The sequence below is a fragment of the Eucalyptus grandis genome, chromosome 8, assembly GCF_016545825.1.
Source record: "Eucalyptus grandis isolate ANBG69807.140 chromosome 8, ASM1654582v1, whole genome shotgun sequence".
Lineage (NCBI taxonomy): Eukaryota > Viridiplantae > Streptophyta > Magnoliopsida > Myrtales > Myrtaceae > Eucalyptus > Eucalyptus grandis.
In genome coordinates, this window is record NC_052619.1 from 21,065,129 (window position 1) to 21,079,987 (window position 14,859).

General features: G+C 40.7%; 1 protein-coding gene and 1 pseudogene across 1 annotated transcript; one reads left to right on the plus strand and one right to left on the minus strand.

Annotated features, from left to right (window-relative positions):
• The first annotated feature begins 1,429 nt into the window (after positions 1–1,429).
• LOC120287746 lies at positions 1,430–4,120 on the plus strand (annotated as a pseudogene).
• Positions 4,121–10,484: 6,364 nt separating this feature from the next.
• Positions 10,485–12,980, minus strand: LOC104456933 (ribosomal RNA-processing protein 14-C). The gene is made up of 2 exons (XM_010071843.3): positions 12,784–12,980; positions 10,485–11,832 (listed from the first exon to the last, which is right to left on the minus strand). Exon 2 carries the CDS (start codon positions 11,830–11,832, stop codon positions 10,795–10,797), a length of 1,038 nt encoding a protein of 345 aa, XP_010070145.2. The 5' UTR covers positions 12,784–12,980; the 3' UTR covers positions 10,485–10,794.
• Between the last annotated feature and the right edge of the window lie 1,879 nt (positions 12,981–14,859).

Below are 14,859 nucleotides of genomic sequence, written 5' to 3' on the forward strand. Positions count from 1 at the left end.
TAACAAAGATTTGAGACACCTCACCAGGTCGCCTTTTTACTTCCTCTTTTTTTTTGTCCGGGAGTAGGTTAGGGGCAGTGCATCGGCATCTCTCGAAAGTGGTAAGAAATGTATAAGAATCATTCCTCTCCTGTACGTAGATTCCACTTCTTAAAAATACCAGTATATTATACAGTAAAACATGAAATAACTCTCTAAGAAATAATGAAATGAAATTAGTATCTAAGTGGTTGCCGATTCCATTGTATAAAACGAATGATATATCAAAAAATCAATCTCAAATGGGTCTCATATTTTACAAAGAAATGGTTATTGAAACTATATTTGAGAGATAATAAAAAAGAGTGGCTAAAATCGAATAAAAAAATTTAAATTTTTAAATTTTATCCATATTTTGTCACCTAGTAAAATATGAAATGGCTCCTAGGAGATAACGAAAAGAAACTAAGGGCGTGCATGAAACACTCCAAAAAGTATTTCCGCAACTTTTGTACGGAAAGTGTTAAAGGCAAAAGAAACAGAAACGTGTTTGGTTGCGTTTTGTTCGCTTTTCCTTTTTATTTCTGGAACGAAATAAGAATAAAAAAAAGAAACATAAAAAAGTTGTTTCTTTTGAAAAGAAACACTTCTTGGAAGGCACAAAAGAACAAAAACCAAAAGAACAAAGAAACAAAATCGGAACAAAGGCTCTTCTCCTTCGTGCGTGCTCGTCGCTCCTCTCGTCGGCTGAAGCTTCGTTCTTCCTTTTCCGGCGTCTCTCCCATCTGTCCGGCGGCTCCCACTCGGCTGACTCTCCGGCGACTCCTCACTCCGGCGACTCCAGGTACGTTTCCGGTGCTCCTCCTTCTCCGGTAAGCGTTGCTCCCCCTTCGGCGCTCCTCCTCCGATCAGCGTTGCTCCCCTTCGGCGCTCCTTCTCCGGTCAGCGTTGCTCCCCCTTCGGCGCGACAGATCTGGGACGGCTCGCTCGAGCCTCGAGCGAGCGTTGCTCGCCCAGATCTGCCGCGCCGAAGGGGGAGCAACGCTCGCTCGAGAGCGAGCTCGAGCTGCAGCTGCTCGAGCTCCCCCTTCGCTCGAGCAGCAGCTCCAGTGATGCGGCGGCGCAACTCGGAGACGGACCGAGGCGGCGGCGCGGGATCGAGGGAGGGAAGTGGGAGCGGCGGGAGTGATGCGGCGGAAGGCGGAAACTTGGGCGCCGAAAAGCCGGCGCGGTCCGGTGTGGAAGGGAGGAGGTGCTCCTAAGCGGCGACGGCGGCGATGCCGGCGTCGCGTTGAGGAGCGAAGAGGAATCGGAGAGTAAATTGAGGGCGAGGGGTGGGCGACAGGTGATGAGGCGATCGAGCATGGTGGCGAAGCAAGTGATCAGCATCGAATCTGCTCTTGGCTTGGGTTCGTCTCTCAGCTCTGGGTGGATACCCTCTCGGTAAGTGATGGAATTCTTCATCTTGGTTCGTGTAGCAAAACCTCGCGTGCCTGCAGAAGATTGTCCATTGAAAAATTTAGGTGGGTTGTGCTGTAGCAGGTGACTTTGAACGGTAACGAAGGCTTAAAAGTGTTGTCCTTATAACAACTCCTGGAGTTTACTAGTATTCGTCTTGGTTCTTGTAGTTTTCTGTTGTCTGTTGTGGGAAGCAAAAGTCGAAGTTATCTCTAGAAGTGTCGACGCTTTCTGGGTAAGGTTCCGTCCGACCACCCCATCTGTCTCGATCGCGCTCGACACTTGGCCGTCCTTCTTCGTTTGGTTCTCTCGTCATTGCTGCGTGCTGTTTCCGTTTTAGTTTGATTCCCTGGTCAATTTGGTCGCTGTGCTGCGGGCTCTTGTTGTGAACTTGATCGTGCTTGCGCGCGTTGACTTCAGCGGGTCTTGAGTTGGGGTTGGAGTGTTGGAGCGGGGGGCGTGGCGGTTCTGGTTCTGCATGTCATCCGGTCAGTCGAACCTCTTTCGACCGTGTGGTCTAGACCGTTCTTGATCGCCTCGTGAAGTTCTTCGTTGGAATTCCTTGCTGTATTGATGGCCGAATTAGAAGTGGCGGGACCCGTTTTGCCCCTTTCTTGAACCGTCAATACTGTTCTAAGCACGACAGGAGTTGGTGTGAGTTCGTTGTGTGTATTTGTTAACTGAATCAGGAATACTTCCTTTATTCTAATCTTACTGTCTGCAAAATTTAAATGCTTTCCTGCTGGAAAATGAACCTTTTGGTTTTGGAGCTTTTACATAAGATGGCATCTCAGTTCAGCGCTTTTTTTGGGTTTTTGTGGAACCGTACATCGTGTGAGGCCTAACCTGACTAAGTGACTATATTGGAGATTGGGTGCTGAAAGGAGGATTGTTGAATGGGTTTCACTGTTGACGTTTGTCTGAACTGCTGTCTGGTTTGTTTCCTTGGGGAGGTAATTGCTGATGGCCACAGACTAAGATATGCTAGAGATTCTTCTTTTTACTCAAAATGGGTATGTCAATAAATGTTCTTCAATGCTTGTGTATTAATTCGTTGGGGATGCCAAGAAGTTTTTTTGAAGCCTCTAGTTTCTCTTTTGATTTTGACTATGTTTCATCACAGTATAGAGTGGACCTTTTAGATTAGCAAAACCTTAGTCTTATCTGAGAGGGTGATGGTTGTCAAACTTGCAATCTCAAACGAGTGACGTGTGTTAATATTGGTAGAAAAGTTGTACTTTTGAATCATGCTAACTGCTAATTAAACCTCCTCTTTGGCTATGTAATTGTTTCAATTTGACTTGCAGCAGGCCTCTTGATTTTGTGTGAAGCTTGTGCTTCATAATTGAAGTCAATAAAAGGAAAGCAATTAGAATCATGCAACTGTATCATCACCCATATTCATTGGACAGCCAAAAGGTGAGGCTGGCTTTGGAAGAGAAGGGCATTGATTACACATCCTTCCATATGAATCCGATAACAGGCAAAAATTTGAGGCCTTCCTTCTTCAGAATGAACCCGACTGCAAAACTCCCAGTTTTTCCAGAATGGTTCGCATGTCATCTTTGATACTATTGAAATCATTCAGTAAGTCTCATCCTATTCTTACAGCATACTTGTTCTTCTTTTTGATATGGTTATGACGGATGTTTGTTTGATCTAATTTTCAACTGTTTTGGCATGTGATAATGAGAAATATCAGCTTCTCTAGCTAAGTATGCCAAATAAAAGTATTTCTGGATTTCTGAGTAACTGAATGTATCTGTTGACAGGATGGGGTATTGTGCTCTATTATGTACCATATTCTTTGCAGATTTATTCTGTCTGTCTGTCTTCATTCTCTTCTTTTGTGGAAGTTTATAATGCTTTAGAAATTTACAGGTATATAGAGAGAAATTGCAGTTGTCTCTGTTAATAATGATAGCATCGCGTTCAGCAGTGATGAGGTCATTCAATGGATGCATAAAATACAGGAGTGGAATCCAAAGTTTTCACATTATCCCACGTCCTGAGAAGTATCGGCAAGCAGTGTCCAAGTTTTTAGGAGAGTCTTGATTGCTCGGATGGCCGAGTCACCTGACCTGGCAAGTTCCTACCACCGCAAGCTAAAAGAGGCATATCACACCAAGAGAAGCTGAGAGACCCAGAGGTTGTAAGGCGGAGCAAGGAACATCTAATCAGACTTCTCGATGAAATTGAGGACAGTTTGAGCAAGACTTATATTGCAGGGGAAGAGTTCAGCATGGCAGACAGGTTGAGCAAGACGGCTTATATTGCAGGGGAAGAGTTCAGCATGGCAGACGTAATGTTCATTCGGTGCTAGCTCGTTTGGCACTCTTGAATTTGGAAGACGAGTATATAAACAGCAGGCCAAACATGGCCAAAGACTGAGTTTGGTTCAGCAAAGGCCTTCCTACAAAAAAGTGATAGGAAGATACTTTGGCGGCTGGAGGAAGTACAGGACCCTGGCTAAAACTTGGTGCTTCATTCGGCTGAGGAACACGCTGAAGAAGTATTAACTTCTTGACGCTGTAGGAATATCTCAAAACTGTAAAGGAGGGTGGGGAAAGTTTTGGCTGTGAAAAGTCTTTAGGCAAAATTTACCTTTTGAATTGCTGTAAATAGGTTCTGTAGTGTTTCCTCTCTTAGTGTTGAAAGAGCAGGCAGTTGAATTTTTCATGTACTGGACTGCTTTCTGTTCTGTATTCCTTTAAGGTTGAAATAATTATGTAGAAAACAAGCATGTTATGAAAATAAAAAATTGTAAAGGTTCGATTATTTTGATTGCAAGCAGTGAACTTCATTGAGTTTGCAGTCTTAGAGCACAGTTCATCCGTATTCTAGATCTTTAAGATTCCTGATCTTTAGTAAAAGTTGGTGCAAGTTAGTATATCATAAGGCAGAGTAATGCTGCTGTGATTAGATGTCAAGAGTTATGAGCAAAAGAGAGTTGATTGAAGCACTCCTTGGCGAACCGCAACGATTCCATATCTGAGTCCCGGATGAGGGACCAGGCCACACATCTTGTGAATAGCTTGGACCGACAGACAGGCAAGGATTGGAGAGACAGAGCACTTCCTCTGGCGTCTCTATAAAGTGGCTCTACTTCCTGAAAGCTTTTCAGATAGCAGTCCGCATCAGCTGCCCCGGCATAATTTTGGGAAGCAAGGTCTTCGCACATGGCCAGTGAACGACATTTCATTGGAGGGATCTGCCATTCTTTCCTAACCTGAACGCCTGACCCTTGTTCTGGCATTACTTTCCAGATTACAATGAATTGCACAAGTGAATAATTCCATATTGTTGCTAATTGCTGTCGCAACAGCCACATTGCGCATCTCGCGAAGCAACTCAAGGCGGCGTATGTTTCAAGAACAATTTCATGATTAAAGAAAATAATTTTTTTGAAATAATTTTCCAAGAAAATGTCCATTTTCAAGTTAGAAAATTTATTTTTTAACTTTGAGTATACATGTATCTTTGACCATAATCATTTTTAGCCAACTAAACAAATGAAATTTCAGAAAACTAGTTGGCAGCGAATATTTTTACTTGAGTAAAAGCAAAAAAGAACAATTATTCGATTGGCTGCGTTGCCTAGAAAAATAAAAAAAGGTAACTAGTTCATGTTGAGATGTATGAAATTTTCGTTTAAGGGCGCACATATGAGCATGTTGAAAAAATTTGATACAAACTTTAATTACAATATTTTCTACGAAATATGCTATATGATCATGCTAAAAATGTTTGTCTTCACTAACCATGAACAAAATAAAATTAATGAGCATTTCATAAGAATTAGAATTCAATATCAATTTTAAAATTTATTAAAAAATTTAAAAATAAAAAATAAAAAATAAAAGATAAAAAATAAAACAGAAATTTTTTGTCGTTTACCAAACGTGTTTATTTCTTTTTCTATTCTAGGAGTGAAATTGACTGCAGTTACCAAACATGTTTTTGTTCTTTTTTTATTCCAAGAACAGTTTTTTTTTACACTTACCAAACACGTTCTTTTGTTCGAAATCGTTCCCAGGAATGAAACACTTTTTTATTTCTCGTTTCCGGGAACAAAAAAGAAACAAGTGTTTCCATGCGCACCTAATATTTAAGCGTTTGCCTATTCCATATTATGAAACAAACAATACATTAAATAATGAATCTCAATCTCAAATCAGTCTCATATTTAACAAATAAATGATATAAGTACCATATTTGAGAAATAATATAAAAGTGGGTAATGTTCATGTGAGGTTGTACCATTTGGTACATTTAGGCTCGTCTTTATTGATCAAGTTACTCACTTTTGCATTTCTTGTTCTTATGCAATTTTTGGTGATATATTTCTAATTATATAACTGGCAATAAATTTCTAACTAAAATAATTTTCTAGTAAAATTATGAATATTTTGTTAATAAATGTTTTGTAAGAGTTTAATAACGTAGAGATACCTATTTTAAACTTAATAGATAACGCGTATTAAAAAATTAACTTCATATCGAACTAAATTGTACTAAAATCATATTTGAGAAGTGATATTATTATACATCCAATCTCATTTTGGATCAAGAGACAACTTTGGCCAAAATATGTGTGTGTGGCTCTTGAGGAGACAACCCTTTTGAGAAAGTAAACGGACACTAACATGACATAACATAACATGACATGATAAGTTGTGCCGAAATACTTTTCTCTTCGATCAGAAGAAGAATCACTTCCAAATGATCTTGTCTCCCCCAATGTGCTGCAGACCCTCACCCAGAGCAAGGGCTGCAATCCGAGCGCAAACGGTCGCACCTAAAGTACTCTTTGAATGTAAGTCAGAACAGAAGCATGTTTTACATTCGACTCCGTGGCAGCATCTTTCATTCAGAGGCTTGTTTGATGAGCCACCGCGTTGGACTGGCTAGGGTTGCCAAAGCCCTATGTACGTGACAGGTTCGCGCCCTTGATCTAAAGGTTATCTTGGTCTTCGACTAGTGCCCATTTCGCGCACTTGCTGCTTCTGAGCTTCTGCTATCCCGCCTCTCGACTTTCGGTACCGGGAAGGATGGGGTCCCCTTTCTTCTTCTTCTTAAAAACCGCCCTTTCGTTTTTAATCTGACTGGCAATTCAATTCTTCTTTGCAAGCTATATAGCCTCTTCCTTTCCACGGTTGCCATTCCAAGTGAAACTCGTTTTTGTGACCTTAACCCCCTTGTGTCTTCATTCTTCTTTCGTGTCCCTTGTACATATTGCTCAGCAGCATCAGAAGGTAAAGCCATCTTATGAGTGAACTCTTCTTTGTCTCTCTTAAGAAGTGGGGTGCAAACTATAATGATCCGGTCCTGTGAGGGATGGGAGTGCGGCTTTGCCTCAAGAATGGCAAAGAGGACAAGAATGAATTGAATCCCGCATTGCCTAAGGATGGTAAGGTGATGTGCCATACAAGGTATGGTACCAATCTCAACTGACAATAAAGCCTTTTTTGGGCGAAACTCGGAAGAATAAGATTGTGAGGGCATGGATAGGTGAATCCTATAGCCTAAAGTGGACAATATCATTATGAGTTGGGTTAAAGATGGGCTCTTATAAATGTTATTAGAGCCAACCTAGCCACTCGAGGACAAACCAAGTAGAAGCTAGTGGGGTTGTAATGATTGGGTCTTACTTGGGATAAGAGTGTAGCATGTCTCTATCTTGAGGATGATGAAGGAGGGGTAGGAATGAAGCGAATCTCACTGGGGATGGTAAGATGATGTGCCACGAGTAAGAATGAAGCTTAAGGTGATGTGCCACATAAGGTGTGACACTAGTCTTAGCTCACCTGCCCCTCAAAACCGTGATGGTATAGGGCAGGTGAGTCTTGCAGCCCAAAACGCACAATTTCATTCAGGTCAACCCGCATAGATATGCGATCCCCATCTTCAGTAGATCAGAGGTGAACTAGAGTTTTCTAATTCCACCCAAATCGAACCCCGTTTTAGGTCCATGTTTACTTTCTGAGTCCTCTCCTATGGAGCGACATCCTTTGTCGGAGTTTGATTATCTTTAGGCAACATTCTATGTAGGTCTTTTCGAAGCAATCTGGATGTAGCAGAGAATCGTTGAATTTAATTAACAGCTCTGAGGAAAAAGACTGATCTTTTAGTTTTGGGTATTCTTGAAAACCAGCGAAAAGCATCCAAGAAGCAAAAACTCGGCCAAAAGCCAAATCCTTTCTTCTGTGAAAGATCAAAACTCACGAATTGAAGCCCAAACTCGGCCAAAGGCCGAATCTTTTCTTCTGGGAAAGATCAAAACTCACGAATTGAAAACGCTTATGATTGGATTTTTCGGGGTAGTTCGTGCGAAGTGCATTCTTTCCTTGAAAGGATGAGGAGGAGGAGGAGGAGGAGGGGAGGAGGTGGAGGTGGAGGACAGCCCGAGCATCCCGGCTAGTGCTGGAGAAATGGTGGGGAAGCGACGTCCCCACGATCTTGAAAGTCGTGCGGGATTATCATTTCAAGAATGAGACCGCGATACACGGTCGGTTTCTCAGTCTCCATGATTAACAACGATTTGGAAACTCCCCACGAGGTTGCCTGCAGAGTAGGTTAGAGGCAGGCAGGGGTTGACGCATGTGTGGGCGTCTCTCGAAAGTGGTAAGAAATATTTGCGAATGATTCTTCTCGTATACGTAGATTCTACTTTTGAATTACCCGTATACTATATTAGTTCAAGTATATTGAGGTTTTGAGAGAGTTTAACGATGTTGGATTCTCACCTCGGGATTTGACTCATGTTTAATATATGATATTTTTTCGGGTATGAAAAAGAGTTAAAATCAAAAACAAAAATTTAAAGTTGTAAATTTACTGTATCATATTTTATTACCTAATTAAACATGAAATAACTATTTAGGAGGCAATGAAAAGAAACTAGTATCAAGGGCTAGTCGATTCTATGACATAAAACAAATGATATATTAAATAACTAATCTTAAATCGGTCTCTTATTTGATAAATAAATGATATTAAAACCATATTTGAGAAATAACATAAAAGTGGGTAATATTTGTGTGAGGTTATACCATTTTGCACATTGAGGCTCATCTTTACCAATCAAGTTACTTTTTATGATCACTATATCAAATCTCTGAATTTGCATCCTTGGTCTTATTTATTTTTTGGTGATTCGTATCTAATTATGAAAATCTCTAACTTTTTAAACTTTCTAGTAAAATTATGAATATCTTGTTAATAAATGTTTTGAAAGAGTTTAATAATGTAGGGATACCTATTTTAGATTTACCAAATAACGTGTATTAAAAGACTAATCCCATATCATGCTCATATTTGACGAATAAATTGTACTAAAATCATGTTTGAAAAGTAGTGTTAATAAACAATCAATCTCATTTTGGATTGAGAGATAACTCTGGCCAAAATATGTGTGCGCGTGGCTCTTCAAGTGGCAAACGGATGCTCAAATGGCAAAACAGTTTGCGTCAATCGAAGGAAGAATCACTTCAAATGATCTTGCCTCCCCCAATGTGCTGCAGACCCTTACCTGAAGCAAAGGGCTGCAATCCGAGCGCCAACGGTTGCACCTAAATACTCTTTGAATGTAAGTTAGAACAGAAGCATGTTTTACATTTGACCTAACGGTTATCCTGGTCTTAGACCCGGCCACCGGTTTCGCGCCATTGCTGCTTTTGAGCTCCCCCCATCCCGCCTCTCAACTTTCAGTACAGGGAAGGATGGATCCCCTTTCTTCTTCTTCTTCTTCAAAACCACCCTCTCGTTTTGAACCTTCTACCAATTCAATTCTACATTGCAAGCTAGCCTTTTCCTTTCCACGGTTGCCATTCCTAGTGAAACTTGTTTTTGTTCCCTTACATTGTGTCTTCATTCTTCTTTACTGTCTCTGACATGTCCATGTCACTCAGCAGCATCACTAAGGAAAAGCCTTCATGGGAGCTAACTCTCCTTCGTCTCCCTGAAGAAGTGGGGTGGATACACGTCCTCTGCCTTCGGCACATCAGAGATGAACTCGAGTTTTCTGCTTCCGCACAAACCAAGCCCCGTTTTAGGTTCACGTTTAGTTTTCAAGTCCACTCGAGCGACATCCTTTGTCAGAGATCAATTATTTTTTGGCAACATTCTACGTGGGTCTTTCCAAAGCAATCTGGATGTACCATGGAATCGTGGAATTTAATTAAACTACAGCGACATCCTTTGCATTTTCAAACATGTGGTACTGCAATGCGGCAGTTTTTCTGTCAACTCAGGTCTTCTCTCATCTGTAAGTGCTTATAGAGTTTGCTTGGGAGCCCCAGATGGAGGATCTTGAGCCACCATCACATGGTCATGCACCTTTACATCTGGTGACAAAGAACATTTCGATGCCGCACGTTACAAGGATTTGGATCATCTCCTTCACATTGAGCCAGAAAGAAAATTGATCTCTCTTAGAGTACTAATTTGCCTCGTGCAGCCAAAGCAAGGAAAAAGAAAGAAAGAGAACCGGGTGTTGCGGTGGGGCCTCCTATGAGATGGTCATTCATCGGGTAGAAGAATAGATCAGAGAACCTATTGATTGACCATAATCCGATTGACTGTCGCCTAAGAGGAGTTGTAGTCTTCCTATCGAAAAAGGGCAAGGGGGGAATATCACGACTAACCAGACAGTCCTAATTCATGTCTTTCGACTGTGAGTTCGAGCGCACAAAAAGATAAAGAATTCCTCAGGAAATAAAATCCAGCATCATCAGGGAAAAAGATTCAAACATCACCCACAGCCCAGAGGTAGAATATAACGAATTCCAAATATTTTCGCAACGATACCGACATCAAGTACCAATTTAAATCATTAATTTCACTATCGTTCGTTCAGATCTAATCTAATCCAGCATGAGCATAGGTAGTTTGAGCTAACGCGCATAGGATATCTGCTGTTTCGACAGGACATATCATATCAAGCAAAAACAAAATGACAAACCATTTTACTGAACATTCATATGTCCAAGAAACCAGTGGGTAACGAGTATGTATGCAAAGAAACCACGACAGGGTTGCCACCCATATGGAAACGGACTGCATATTATTCCTTGGAGACGACAAAAGAAAACAAATCAAAAAACTCCATCGGACTCTGGCTATATAGCATGCCCAATCTTGGATTACAAGGTGCTCGATGCCACCATAATTTAGCCACGTATATTCAAAGCATATCAGCATTACCCTGGACTTTTACGGAACAGTAGGAAGACTGCCTAGAAGGCTAAAACAAAAATCCTTGATAAACCCTTTCAGTATAAAATTAAACAAACTCCATTCCAAGGCAAAGGGTCACTACCTATCGCTCAGGAACTTGCAAAAAGAACGTAGATGCAATTAACTTCCATTTTCATTAATATAACCTTCCTTGCGACCTTCAAACCCTGGTCGGAGAAGCTTCTTCTCTCTTTTAGCAATCCGCCGCGTCTTTTTGTCTTGAGCCCTCCCAGCAATGTTCTCCGACCTTTTCTGCTGCTTCTGCGCTTTCATTTTCTCTGTGGTTTCAATCCTCTCCTTCCATTTTCCAGCATTCTTCTGGCGCTGCTTCTTCTCCTTCTTCATGCTCTTTTTCAACAATTTGGGATCATCATGAATCTTAACACCGGCTGCCCTACTTGTTGCAGCTTTCCACGAAATCTTCTCCCCTTCATCTGGGTCCCTCTTTGCTTCTTTTAGTCTCTTTGCCTTTTCCAGCTCTGTAAGCTTTGACACCTTCCTCTTCTTTTTCTTCTTGTCCTCATCATCCCCGAGCTTCACATAAGTGAGGGCAAGTCCCTTTGCCGCCTCCGATGCATCTTGCTCTATCTTCTCTGATGAATCACCATTTGTGGGCTTATCTTCCTCCGATGCAGAGTCTCTCTTGCGTTTCTTTTGTTTATCTTCCTTTTTCTCGCTTTGCTTAGGCCTATCAGGATTCCTAGTGTTCCTATTCCCTCGGAGTTCTTGAATTTTGCGATGAAGCCGTTGTCGGAGTTCTTCATATGTCGCTGACCGTTCGTCCCCTTCCATAGCAGACAACGTAGGTCTAGGTTCCGTCACTTCTTCATTAGACTCATTGCTTGATTTCTCCTTTTCCAAGCTCTGCTTCAATAAGTCGAGGGTTGTCTTAGAAGATCTCTCGGGGTCTAGTCGCTCTCTTCGAGCTTTCTTTATGTTTTCCCTTGATTCCTTCTTGGCCGAAGCCTTTGCGTCTTTGCTGAGACCCTGAAACCATGGCTTGTCCTTGTCATCAGTGGGCAGGTAAAATCTTGCAGGGATGAGCTCGACCAACTTGTCGAAGAACACCGAATGCTGGTTAATCAGAGACTTCAGATCAAGACCGGCATCGGGATCAGGGGTGGAATCAGCAGCAGATCTCTGCTTCTTCTTCTTCATCTGGAAAGATACAAGAACAAAGAAAAAAGCGGAGGTCAAAACAAGAAGCCCGAAATCGTAAAGCAAAATGCCTTCTAAATACTTCGTGTGAAAAATTTGCGATATCTGTACTCATACAGCAATCTCTCGGATTCACAACATACATCAGCCAATCTCGATGGGAAACTCCTTCCCGTCAAGCAATCCCAATCGAAAACACAAAAAGCTAGTATTTTGACCTGGCGACTACACACAAAACTACTACAGTCATGACGAAATTTCTCATTTTTTCTTCCTTTGAGGATTACAATATAAAGCATTCCTACTAAAGCATCTACAGAATCCTCAAATTTCTCAGTCCTAGCTAATCGCTCGCTCCAAAAGTATAATCTCCCGGAGGAGTATTCATGTCACTCGGATTCACAACACACATCAGCCAATCTCGATCGGAAACTCTTCTTCTCCATCAGATAATCCCAATCCAAAACACGAAAAGCTAGTATTTTGACCTGGTAACTACACACAAAACTAGTACAGTCATGGCGAAATTTTCTTTATTTCTTTTTTCTTCCTTTGGGGATTACAATATAAAGCATTCCTATGAAAGCATCTACAGAACCCTCAAATTTCTCGGTCCTAGCTAATCGCTCGCTCCAAACAGTATAATCTCCCAGAGGAGTATTCGTGTCACTCGGATTCACAACACACATCAGCCAATCTCGATGGGAAACTCCTTCCCATCAAACAATCCCAATCCAAAACACAAAAGCTGGTATTTTGACCCAGCAACTACGCACAAAAATTCCCCCTTTTTCTTCCCTTGAGAATCACCATATAAAGCATTCTTATCAGAGCATCTGCAGATTCCTCACAGTTCGCTCGAAACAGATGGTCTTCCAGAATCGCATGTAATCAAACACCGTCATTCATAAGGAATCAAGAATTTGCTCGCGAGAGGAGGGGATGAGGTACCGAAAGAGAGCTGGGGCTGGGTTGCTGCGGGGCGAGCGAGGGGGGGAGGGAGGCGCGGCGGCGGCGGGCGGCGGCGGGAACGGGCGCTGCGTGCGTGCCTGTGAGAGCGAGAGGAAGGGGAGAGAGAGAGAGAGAGAGAGAAACTTGAGCGCCGAGAGTAGAGGAAAGAGAGATACGTCACGTTAGGGTTGCTCTCTCTCTCGCTCCGGATCCGAACTGGAACGTCTTTCCGTTGGGCAACACCACCCCCTGTAATTTCGTATTTATTTGGGTTAATATTGTGAAAAATTCTAAATTGATAAATTTTCTTCAAATTCATATTTTGACTACCAAAACTTTAAATTTGTACATTTATAATAAATTTACTATAACCTAACTTTTTACTACCAAAAATCCCATATGGATATATTTATGATAAATTTACCTATTCTTTAAATTAAATTAATGAAGATAAATCATAAACTGCTACATTAAAAACTCCAAACTGATACATCGGTTAATTGTTACGTATCATCAAGCTTAATGACTTTGATAGTAAAATTCAATGGAAATTAACACTGTATATATATCACAAGTGTACTATTGTGGTTAATTTGTGACAAGTGCATCAATTTCAAATTTTCTTGACATTAGCCCTAATTTTTAAGTTAGTGTTGGCAAGGCCTGCCTGTTTCATGAATTTTAAGACCATCATGTTATTTGAAAAAATAATTTATATATATATATATATATTGAAATAATAAATCAATAATTTTTTTTTTATCATTGCCAACAATAATTTATGTTTAAATATTTTGGTAGACGATAAAAATATTTTTATTTTTATCCTTTTTATAACTAAAATGAGCCATCATCTAGAGAAAATGTTATTCAAATCATTCGCCATCTCACAAAATAGATGCACCCTTATTCTTTCACATCATCTAATGTTCTCATCAACGTGACTTTCGGCAAGAGAAAAAACATGTAGATTAGTAAAGTACATTTTCACATCGGGATAAGTGTCATAGAAGTCTCAAAACTTATCACAAAAATACAATTAAATCCTAAAACTTATCAAATTATTTCAATCGACTCCTAAAGTTAACACTATTAACCTTTTTAACGGAAAATCCTGGATGTGGCGCCCACGTGGCATTTTAAGTAATTTTTCATTTTCACCTGACTTTTTTAATTATTTTTTATTAAAAAAATTAGATTTAAAAACTAAAAAGAAAAGTTAAAATTTATATTTAAAAATTGTTAAAAAAGAAGATAAAATTAGCCGCTCCCGCCCACCACCGGAGGGTTCGGCGACCGTTGCGAGCCCCTCCCGGTGATGGGCGGCCGGCCATTTAAAAAAAAAAAAAAATTAGTTCTTCTTTTCTAATTATTAAATCTAATTTAAAAAAGCTACATGGATATAAAAAATTATTTAAAACGTCACGTCGGCGTCACGTCAGTATTTTTCGTTAGAAAAGCTAATGTTGTTAACTTTAGAACTTGATTAAAATAATTTAACAAATTTTAAGACTTAATTACATTTTCATGATAAGTTTTAAGACTTCTACCATATTTATCTCTTCACATTAATATAGGTTGATGGACACAAGGGGAGTCTCGGCACTATGGAGTGGAGACCAAGTTCGAGGACATCGTCCCTCGCCTCCTCACTTTTGATATCGCCAACGGCGACGACGGCAGTGGCGGCTGCTGCTTCAGTTTCGTCGTCTGCCCTCCAACGGTCCAAGCCCTATTTTGTCTATCAATAATTGAAACGATCCATCGCGAGCCAATTCTCCATTTTCAAAGTATTTCTCTCTGGGCGGCGGCCTAATCATTCCGATCTGTCACACAGTCTCTTCGATGCCTGTTTCCTAGCAATTTGATTCCATTTCCGGTAGTTTCTTTAGTGGAGGGTACTCAATTGTTAGTTAGTGGCTGGTCAGTGGCTGGACTCGCATTCGTATTGGAATGCAACCGAATCGGGAGAAAATTATCAAAATAATCATAAATTTATTATAATTTTTCAATTAAGATTTAAACATTTTACATTTCTGCTAATATAGTTTATCCGGTCAATTTTGACCTACCAAT